The 9,846-nt window shown below is 42.2% G+C and overlaps 2 protein-coding genes across 13 annotated transcripts; both read right to left on the bottom strand.

Annotated features, from left to right (window-relative positions):
• Window positions 1–884: 884 nt before the first annotated feature.
• Window positions 885–4,863, bottom strand: LOC117640654 (oocyte zinc finger protein XlCOF6-like). Of its 2 annotated transcripts, none has more exons than XM_034377419.1 (7): window positions 4,252–4,863; window positions 3,661–4,162; window positions 3,533–3,589; window positions 3,150–3,446; window positions 2,919–3,020; window positions 2,520–2,756; window positions 885–2,440 (listed from the first exon to the last, which is right to left on the bottom strand). In XM_034377419.1, the coding sequence occupies exons 2-7, from the start codon at window positions 4,001–4,003 to the stop codon at window positions 1,092–1,094; spliced, it is 2,385 nt and encodes a 794-aa protein (XP_034233310.1). In that variant the 5' UTR covers window positions 4,004–4,162; window positions 4,252–4,863; the 3' UTR covers window positions 885–1,091. The 2 variants fall into 2 exon arrangements, with proteins under 2 accessions (XP_034233310.1, XP_034233311.1); XM_034377420.1 differs by having other exon boundaries at window positions 3,661–4,127.
• An 848-nt stretch (window positions 4,864–5,711) lies between these two features.
• On the bottom strand, window positions 5,712–8,989 carry LOC117640655 (zinc finger protein 354A-like). Of its 11 annotated transcripts, none has more exons than XM_034377427.1 (10): window positions 8,751–8,989; window positions 8,451–8,670; window positions 8,156–8,354; window positions 7,844–8,084; window positions 7,712–7,768; window positions 7,455–7,622; window positions 7,325–7,387; window positions 7,142–7,243; window positions 6,968–7,003; window positions 5,712–6,826 (listed from the first exon to the last, which is right to left on the bottom strand). In XM_034377427.1, exons 2-10 carry the CDS (start codon window positions 8,519–8,521, stop codon window positions 6,087–6,089), a joined length of 1,677 nt encoding a protein of 558 aa, XP_034233318.1. In that variant the 5' UTR covers window positions 8,522–8,670; window positions 8,751–8,989; the 3' UTR covers window positions 5,712–6,086. The 11 variants fall into 11 exon arrangements, with proteins under 11 accessions (XP_034233318.1, XP_034233320.1, XP_034233312.1 ...); XM_034377429.1 differs by having other exon boundaries at window positions 5,712–6,817; XM_034377421.1 differs by having other exon boundaries at window positions 6,905–7,003; window positions 8,751–8,988.
• Window positions 8,990–9,846: the final 857 nt, after the last annotated feature.

The following is a 9,846-nucleotide window of genomic DNA, read 5'->3' as shown; positions in this document are numbered from 1 at the left end:
TTTGGGAACCGAACTCAGGAAAAGATTCGTGCACCCGGGGACTCGAACCCAAGCCCTCGCCGTGACAGCCAACTCCTTAGCCCACTCAGCCACGAACTCGCTTAGAAGTGCCTGTCCGGAAACTTGCACTGATGATACCAGATTCAAGTGGTAAACTGATGAAAAGATTTGAGTGTCAGGGATTCGAACCCAGGATCCTTACTCGCAGCGGGCGACACTCCTGCCCACTGAGCCACCGCTCCACATGCAAAAAGGCGCGGTATAACTCAGACTGATGGTTGGGAGGTGGTAACGAAGGAAATGAAACATGGATCTGGGCATTAAACCCAGGTCGCTTGATGGACGACGCTTTTACCGACTCATCCGATCGACCGTCTGCCTCTAATTTCCTCAAATTCGCCATGAACGTCTTTGGAACAATTGCGCCGTGAAGGTAGGCCACCCATCGAACATGTGACATGGGATGTGAACTGAAAAAAGATCAGTCTGGGATGCGAACGAACTCAGGTCGATTGTGCCAGCCATCGCCTCAACCAACCCAGCCACCGCAACACTTCCCTGCATGGCGTCAAAGAGGGACCTGGTTTCAACTCCCAGGCATAGTAACGCTTTCCTCTGCTTATTTGACAAAGAAAGGAACTCTTCTGCATTCTACAGAGAGAGGCGAGAGTTTGCGTTATATTAAAGCCGGGATTTCTTTTCAATTCGCATGGCCTTCATTCAGAGCTACGCCGTCAAGGTAGGCCACCCATTTGGCACGTTGCAGTCTATGCGAAGAAGTAGATTTACCGAGATTTAGGAATTTTCCAATAATATCTGAATGTACCGAGAGTAATTTTAATGTGTCTTAGGATTGGGAAACTTAAATAAAATGCAAATTTTCATTGGGTAGTCTTTATAAAATAAGATTGCAAAACAAAAAGCAATAAAATATTTTTCTTCTACATACATATGATGAAAACCAGAGCCGCAGAGCCATACGGCTCTGATGAAAACAAGTCTTTTAGGCTTCTCCCAAAACCTTTTAATTATAAAATGAGATCTGAAATGCTTGGTCAGAACTTTTTACACCTAGCTATGCATTCAAAGGCCTACCGTGGTTTATGAGTTTGAAGATGTTTTCTAAGAGTGCCTGCTTGGGTGAATTTCTTTTCACAAACTGTGCACCCAAAAGGTCTATCTCCAGTGTGAATTCTGCTATGCTCTTTAAGTTCATATGATTGTTTGAACTTCTTGTTGCAAACTGTGCACTCAAAGGGCCTTTCTCCTGTATGAGTTCTAAAATGAGTTCCAAGATTAGCTTTAGTGCTGTACCTCTTGTGACAAACAGTGCATTCAAAACACCTCTCCCCAGAGTGAGTTTTAATATGAGTCTTGAGATTAGAAGAGCTACTTATCTTCTTTTGACAAATTGGGCACTCGAAAGGCCTATCTCCAGTGTGGGTAACTTCAACATGTTGCTTGAGAAGATATCCGCTGGACAAAGTTTTATTGCAAAGTGGGCACACATGGGCACGCAAGCTTTTTGGTTTTTTACCTAAATGGACTGCATTAACATGAGCATTCAGTAGACTCCTTTGACTGTACTTTTTATCACATTGAGTGCACTCAAAGGGCTTTTCTCCAGTATGACGATTTGCAACATGAGCGTCCAGAGCATGTTTCTGAGTAAACTTCTGATCACAATGTGAGCACGTAAAAGGCTTTTCACCAGTATGGGTTCTTATATGTTTTCGAAGATTCGCTTTTCCTCTAAACCTCTTAGAACAAATATGGCACTCCAATGGCTTTTCACCCCGATGGAATTGAAGATGTAGATTAAGACCCCTTTTCTCCCTAAACTTCTTGCCACAAATGGTGCATTCAAACGGTCTTTCATCAGTATGGATTCTTATATGACTTCTGAGATTACTACTCTGCGAGAAAGACTTATCACAAAAATGGCACAGGTAAGACTTTTCTCCTGAGTGAGTTTGTAGGTGTGAGCTGAGGGATTTTTGCGTAGTAAACATCTTGCTACAGATGTGACACAAAAATGTCCTCTCTTCTTCGGGAGCATTTTCCTCCTCACAGGTTAGTGCTCCCGAAGAATGGAGCCGGAGATGAAAGCTTAGATAGATCTTCTTATCATACTTCTTACCACAAATGGCACATTCATATGGTTTTTCTCCAGTATGTGTTCTTATATGACCTCTAAGAGCACTTGGTTGTGCAAACTTCTTATTGCAAACATGGCAATTATACGGCTTTTCCCCTGTATGGGTTCTTAAGTGTAATCTAAAGCCGAGTGCTGTAGTTAACATCTTACTACACATGGTGCAGGGGAACATTGTTCTTCCTTCGTGGATAATCTTCTTTGGTTTGAATCTTGTATTGTCATCACTTATATCGTTAGATTCATCTGAAGAGCACTCAGAATCCAAAGACTTGTGACCAAGAGCTGTAATCAAAACAATAAAGGTGAAATTCCAGGTGCAATGCAAAAATACCCAACAACATATCAGATTTTTTAAACTCACAAGGTGAATATGAATCATCATCACTTGAAGCCGAATTAATAGAGTTCTCACTTTCAACTTCCTTAAAATTGTCATTATTATCACTATTATCATCATTATTAGACTGGTTGATTTCATCCTGGCCAATTTCATCTTGTTTGGTTTCATCCTGGTTGGTTTCATTCTGGTCGGTATCGTTATGGTTGGTTTCATCCTGGTCGGTATTGTCATGGTTGGTTTCATCCTGGGTATGGGACGCTGATGACATAACATGACATAATGATAAAATTAGATTTATAATTTACACCATTGACATTTGAGGCAATTCATCCATACTAAATAACTTTAGTTAGAACTACTTTATGAATCTGTCTCCAGGTAATACCTAGAAATAAATAACAAAATACAATTTTAACTCACAGAGCAGACATGAATCATCATCACTTTGTGCCAATGTAATAGAGTTCTCTTGACTATTGAAGTTATCATCATTGCGTATAGTGTCAGCCTGAATAGGAGGAGCTGGTGAGAAACAAAGAATTTTCAATAAGGGTTGTCATTTCAAAACAACATTTGGAAAAGAAGACTTAAAAATAAATAAAAAGACAATGCAAGCATTTGAAAAATAAATTTAAGTTGAGGTCTACGAACCTGAAGTGTTTTGTATCCTTCTGTCGATGTAGTTACCAACCAATCTCTCTCCTTCCAGAGTGTTCTCCCCTGCCTTTTCTCCAGCATGTGTCCTCAAATGAACTCCAAGAGAACTTGATTGTTCAAACTTCTTCCAGCAAACTTGGCACTCGAAAGGTTTTTCACCTGTATGGATTCTGAAGTGTAATCTCAATCCTAGTGGTGTAGTTAACGTCTTATTGCAGATGGAGCAGGGAAATATCCTTCTTTCCGTATAAGTATTTTTCTTTTGGTTGCTGTTATTCCAAATAAGGGGGGCTGTCAACATGGCAAATAAAGTTTTCATTTACTGTTTGCTATTAAAGCAATCCACCAATATTAGATACGTAACTTCTCCATGTTACCTTTAAGGCATCGGGAGACTTTTTGTTGACGAGTGTCATTGGGGACATGTTTTTCACCTGAAAAATAGACAACTGATCAAAAAAGACATTTAACAATGATAAAAAATTATAAATGAAGTTCTGCACACCTAAGGTGTTTGAAATGACAACAACTTCTCGATATTTTTCCATGCTAGATATTATATCCTCCATCCTTTCAAGAAACAGCTGCCCTCTACTTTGAGAAACCAAATTACGCGCCCTGGCACAGAGGCGTAAAAATTTTGTACATTTTTCTTCCATTGACATGTCTTTTCTGCCTTCATTCAAGCCGTTTGATGGGACAGACACAAGAGGAGCAACAACACAATCACTGCCAGGATCGTCAGGGTCGGAGAGGCTCTCATCAACAAGCTGCTTCTTCAACTTCTCCGTTAAGGCACCAGGCCCTCCTCTTGGGGACCTCCGGGTACCCCCAGCGTTGCTGAGCATGTTGACTGAAGCGGGGAGGAGAACTAGGGCAAAACTGGCAGAGGAGTTGGCGACTTGATCAAGAGGAAGCGAGATGGTTCAACACTTGGGCTCCAATACATCTTGAGTCTTAGTGATCCCCAATCTGCAACATCAGCTCTTGAGAACGACAGATTCCGTCTGAAACGATTGAAACAAAAAAAAATCCTGATAGCAATCTTTACCGCGTGAGGTTGAAGAAAATAAAAAACAAACTCAGGGGAACTAACCTCGTGCATCACGCTGTTGCCCCTGGCTGCACGTAAACAAAGACGTCAGCGAGACGCTTCGACGCAGAGATGTGTTTCTTCGGTGCAATCCTGGACCATACTGCTCTTGAGTATAGGAAAACAGGCAAAACAACAGTGCGAAAGTCCTCCAAAACAATCCTCTGACGTCTGCCCATCAGCTGTTGCTGTTGTCAAAACGAAAGCGAAGGGACCCGCCAAATTATTCGCAGGATAGTGGTCTCTGTACGCACTGCTCGCCAGGGTTGCCAGATTAGGCTAGAAACCGCCACTTAGGCTATTTTTTTGTCTCAGTCGGCGGGTCGAAATTCCGATTTCCGGGAAATCGCAAATTAGGCTATAAATGATACAAATTTGGGCGGTTTTGATTCCAAGTGATCGAAATGGTCTTTATTGGCTGTTTCGGCTTGTTTCGGGTCCAAGTCGAGAGCACCAATACCTCGCCGCCGAGGTAGTTTGACCGCACCGTATTATTTCTAGGGTTTGAAGACGAAAACTTTGGGGTTAGGGCCTATTTCATTGTTTTGTATTGTCACGGAACAAATAAAGACTTAAACATTAAAATCTGATTTTTGAGTATTTTGCCCGCAAATTTAGGCGGGATGGTGCTTTCATTAGGCGGTTTTAGGCTATTTTGAAAGGTGGCGGGAAGCGGCGGGTCGAGCGCGCTCTGGCTGCGGGGCAGTGCACTAGGGGTCTGGCAACCCTGCTGCTCGCACTGCGACCACCTGGCCCGCGATAAACCAAACACCAGGAGCAGGGTTGCTTTGGGAAAGTCATTTCCACAGTTTTTCTTGGCTTCCTCTCTATGGAACCCTTCGGCTGTGTTATTTTATGGTTTCTATGACGTAAAACTGTGTGTCTCCATGCGTAATGTTAGCGCTGTCAGTTTCATTCATTCATCATTAGGTACGACTTTGACATTGTCTCCTTATCCTAGTAACACTTTCTATATTCTATAGAACCAAACAGAGGAAAAAGATGAAATATTCGTTCCAGTTGCCTGAAAGGATGTTTGAAGTTCTCAGTTCTCGCTGTTATGTATCTGATCGTTTACAAGCAGTCGTCTCTTTCCCATGCATGGTGAATCAGCAGAAGTGCCCTTCTTCAATGAAGCACAAGCTGCTGGTGGAGCACCCAAAGGTTGTGACAGTGGGCTTTCCAGTGGCCAGCCTCAATCCTCACAGTTGAAGTAGCTGCACGGTTTGTGCCCTTTGAACCATTGGTTCGAGTTTATGACTTCTGATTTGTCTTCAGCTTCAAGCAAGAGCATCCACCTTACAGGATCAGTTGCTCCTGTTGCCAGACTGCGTACAGCTCACACATGTATTCTTCGTAAAATAGCTGGTAAAACCAGATCCATCAGTTTAAAGAGCCACTGCTACTTAATGGCAGGATTATATGAGGTATCATTCAAAAAATTGTTTTTAACGACATACAAGTGCTTTCAGTTCAATTTATTTAATTTCTCTCTTCAAATGGTTTAATAATCAATCTCTGAGTCCATGGACATAAGTTTATTTTTCTGGAAGGATGCAAGCAGGTGCAAGGAAGACGGAGTGGAAAAAGCTGAGTGGAATTAGTCTGTGGTGTCAATGCAATGCATAGCACTGATATTCATCTCCATGGAAGATGACATACTTCAAACTATCTTATTAAAAGTTAAACAAAATATTTTATCAAAAATTGGACGGAACAGACATTAAAAAGTGAAAAGGAGAAAGCTGACATTCAATTTAAAGTGAGTGCTGGCCTGCAAACATGAAATGTTTCCTTAGGTTTCTTCCGTGGTCAATTTTCTCAATCCTCACTGACACTCATAAGGCTTCGCTAATGTCTCTAGTGTGAACTTGAGCATGAGCTTCCAGTTCACATGACTGACCAAACCTCTTGTTGCAAACTGCGCATTCAAAAGGCTTTTTACCTGTATGGCTTTTGCCTATCTTTGTTCCATTCTTCACATCTTTCTCTTTCTCTTTGTGGGCTTTAATATGAGAATTCAGTTGACTCCTAAACCTGTACTTCTTGCCACATTGTGTGCACTCAAAAGGCTTCACTCCTGTGTGGAAATTTGCAACATGAGTATCAAGACCATGTTTTTGTGTAAACCTTGTATTACAAATTGTGCATTCAAATGGCTTTTCTCCTGTATGCACTCTAGCATGTTTCTTTAAACCAGATGGAAGACGGAACTTCTTTGAGCAAATGCGGCATTCATAACGCTTTTCACCTCTATGGAATTCAAGATGAGCTTTGAGATTTTTCATAACTTTAAACTTCTTTCCACAAATGCTGCACTCATGAGGCTTCTCCTCTGAATGGATAGTAGACATATGGTTCCTAAGATTACTTGTCTGACCGAACTTCCTATTGCAAACTTTACACTCGTAAGGTTTCTCCCCTGAGTGGATTCTTAAGTGTGCTCGAAGTTTTTGAGGTTTCATCATCTTACTACAGACATGGCACAAAACTGATCTCTCTCCTCTTACAGTCTTCTTCTTTTTCTGTTTCGGCTTGTTCTTGGCACTCCGAAGATCATCAGGGACGCCTGAAGGACCTGAAGGACCATAAACCAGGAGCAATGTAGTAATAATAACAAAACAAATTTTTTACTCAGAAGGCAAAAATGTATCACCATCACTTGGAGACTGATTGAAAGAGTTCTTAAGACTTGCAACATCATGAAAATTGTCCTTACTATCATTCTGGTCCGTCTTATCCTGGATGTGGGGTGCTGATGGCAGACAATGATAAAAATTATAACAACAAACAATTAACATATAGAGCAGTTGATTCTGACTAGAAAACTTTTTTATCAACCGATCTCCTAATGAAAGCTAAAAATAAACAACAAAATAAATTTTCAACTCACTGGGCAAACTTGAATTATCACTCTGTGACAAATTTACAGATTTCCTTTGATGATGGAAGTCATCATCATCTTGTTTAGTATCAGCCAACATGACGGGAGCTGCTGAGAAAATTTTTTCAATCAAGGATTGACATTTCAAGTGATCAATTAATTAATGCTCCAAAACAAAAGCATCATTTATACCATCAACATGAAGGGGGATTTCATGAACGTCAGAGGAGACACCTTTATCACCTAAATAGAGGACTATAAGTAAAAATCATAGTCCAAGAAATTTTTTAAAAGGTAATTAAGAAATTTGAGATCTACAGACCAGAACAGTTCGTGATCCTGCTGTTTTTTCGGCACATGACTAAACTCTCTCTTTTCAGAGTGTTATCCCCTTGCTTTTCCCCAGCTTGTGCCCTCAAAAGAGACCTTGACTGTTTAAACTTCTTATTGCAAACTTGGGGCTCATTGTCTTTACCCAGAACCTGGGGTCCTGTCAACATAGCAAATGAAGTTTGAGTTTATATTTGGCCACTAGAGCAATTTACCAATACTTAATATTAATCAGTTTATCAATGTCACCATCAAGGCAAAGATGGATTCTTTGTTGGTGGGTGCCATCAGGAACACGTTTATCGCCTGAAAGGAAAATGATAGATCAATAAAAGAGCCAAAAATGATAACAAAATGTAAAGTGAGCGCAGCGCTACTCACCTAGAGGATTTGAGATAACTACAACTTCTACATTCTTCTCTAAACTAGATATGATGTCTTTTATTATCTTGCACTTATCAAGAAACAGCATAACATCACATTTTGAAACCAGATCTGCAGCCTGAGCACACAGGCTCAAAAAATTGTCATATTTTTCCTTTTCTGACATTTTTTCTGCGCATTCATTCAAGGGAGGTGGTAGCAGTGTCGGGCTCTCCCCCGTTCCCCCGTCGCGCACCTCCTGGATACATAATTCGACAGCTGATAAGTCACAACAAGTGGCTAACGTCACTTCTAGACACAACAACTCACAGTAGAAGCTGGCCGAAGTTGCAGAGTAGGAATAGCACCAGGAAGTAGAACTTTCTGCCTTTTCCCAGGATGATTTTTCCAAAAGGCTTCGGGTGCAAAGTGCTGGCTACAAATCCTGACACTTGAAGGCGGGACCCAATTGGATCCCTTCCCTTTAAGCGCTTCCACCCAAGCTGGACGCCTCTCATCTTTAGGAATTCTAAAGAAAAGTAAGGATTGGTAAACAATAAATTTGATGCCAACAAATAAACAAGCCGGCAAAACCTAAAGTACAAAATTAAACACTGATACTTACGTGAAAAGCATCACCCCCTCAGGTCGCTTGGCATAGCTTACAGTGCAGCCTCGGACAGAGCAGGCACTCATGATAAAATCGTGGAGCAATAATCGCAAAATATCAAATATTCTGAAGAATTGAAGCGCCCATTCAAAAGCGCGCGTTGAGCGCTAGCTTGAGTCCAGCAGAGTGCCCATTTGAGTAGACAACCACAGCTAAGGAAAACTAGGGTTCACGTCTGAAACAATTAGAACTAAACCATTGAAAGCCAAATGCATGAGGACGCCGAAACCAGAAAACAACATGACGGAAACTAACCTCAGATAACTTGCTTTTGCGCCTTGCTACGTGTAAACAACGACGCCAGCGAGACTCCCTGTCGCAGAGTGTCCGACTGAACATCGGGGCGAGTGGGGCAGTCGTTTTTAAGAACAATCATGGACTTCGCTGCTCAACATTCCTTAAACAAAGTGAACTATACAATATTTCGGCATTTGAGAGCCGTCAGCCGTCACAACACTGCATTCACTCACATTATTGGCAGTACTGTCCGGCCCACCGACGTGCTATTCGCACTGTAGACTGATTCCGAGAGTCTACATCTCTCTTGCACCTACACGGAAAGCCCCATGAGTGCAAGAGAGAACGTGTGACCGCCCATACGGAGTGGGGGGAGGGCCGGGTACCGGGGAAGGACCAAGGCTCACTCTTCTACCTGTGCCTCATATATCTTTGGTAATCAAAAATTACTACGTGCCCTCCATTTTCCAAAAAAAAAAAAAAAATTAAGAGTAATTGAACTTGATGGGCCGGTGCCTGCGAGCAACCAATTTGAAGTTCCACTTGTCTCTCTTGCCTGTCTATGCTCTTGCACTCAGGGGCATCCGCCAAGGGTGCGGGAACAAAGTGGGAGCAAGGACGACTGAGTGGAGAGAAGCTCAGTGGAATTAGTCTATGGTGTCAATGCAATGCAGCCGGCTCCACCAACCCTAACAGCAGTCTTCGATTTTCTCGAAAATGTCGTATCAAGTGCGCCTCAATCTAAATTTTTGCTCACATATCCTTTAATTCTGAGTATTTTGTTTTCTTCAAACTCATACCGACAATGGTCAGAACGCCAGGACAAGCATCCGTTCCCGAGCCGAAGGCATTAATAGTTCTAACAGCCTCTGCCACAAGCGCCGTGTGGGCAGGCAACCCATTCGACACGTGCAACAGAACGCCACACACAAAGGCAAGGAGACGATCCTTGATCCTCCCTTCCAAGTGACAGGGAATGCCGCTCGAGGTGAATGCGAAAGAAAGACGCGGCGAAGGCGTCCACCGATGAGTTCATTGGGAACAATGGGGGCAATGGGAGGAAGATGGAAAATTTCTCTTTCTCCACCTAGGACTGTGCCGTTCGCCCGTGCGA

Source organism: Thrips palmi, unplaced genomic scaffold (assembly GCF_012932325.1).
Source record: "Thrips palmi isolate BJ-2018 unplaced genomic scaffold, TpBJ-2018v1 HiC_scaffold_12, whole genome shotgun sequence".
NCBI classification, from domain to species: Eukaryota; Metazoa; Arthropoda; class Insecta; order Thysanoptera; family Thripidae; genus Thrips; species Thrips palmi.
Note: the sequence above shows the minus strand (reverse complement) of the source record. Positions and strands in the feature narration are given on the sequence as shown.

Excerpts from the sequence above, each read along its gene's own strand:
- LOC117640654 (XM_034377419.1), bottom strand. The coding sequence starts at position 4,003 with ATGCTCAGCAACGCTGGGGGTACCCGGAGGTCCCCAAGAGGAGGGCCT. Across the intron at positions 3,447-3,532 it reads AGTCTCCCGATGCCTTAAAG|CCCCCCTTATTTGGAATAAC; the intron begins GTAACATGGAGA and ends CCATGTTGACAG. Across the intron at positions 3,021-3,149 it reads AAGGATACAAAACACTTCAG|CTCCTCCTATTCAGGCTGAC; the intron begins GTTCGTAGACCT and ends GTTTCTCACCAG.
- LOC117640655 (XM_034377421.1), bottom strand. The coding sequence starts at position 8,521 with ATGAGTGCCTGCTCTGTCCGAGGCTGCACTGTAAGCTATGCCAAGCGA. Across the intron at positions 7,623-7,711 it reads AATCCATCTTTGCCTTGATG|GACCCCAGGTTCTGGGTAAA; the intron begins GTGACATTGATA and ends CTATGTTGACAG. Across the intron at positions 6,827-6,904 it reads CAATCAGTCTCCAAGTGATG|GTCCTTCAGGCGTCCCTGAT; the intron begins GTGATACATTTT and ends ATGGTCCTTCAG.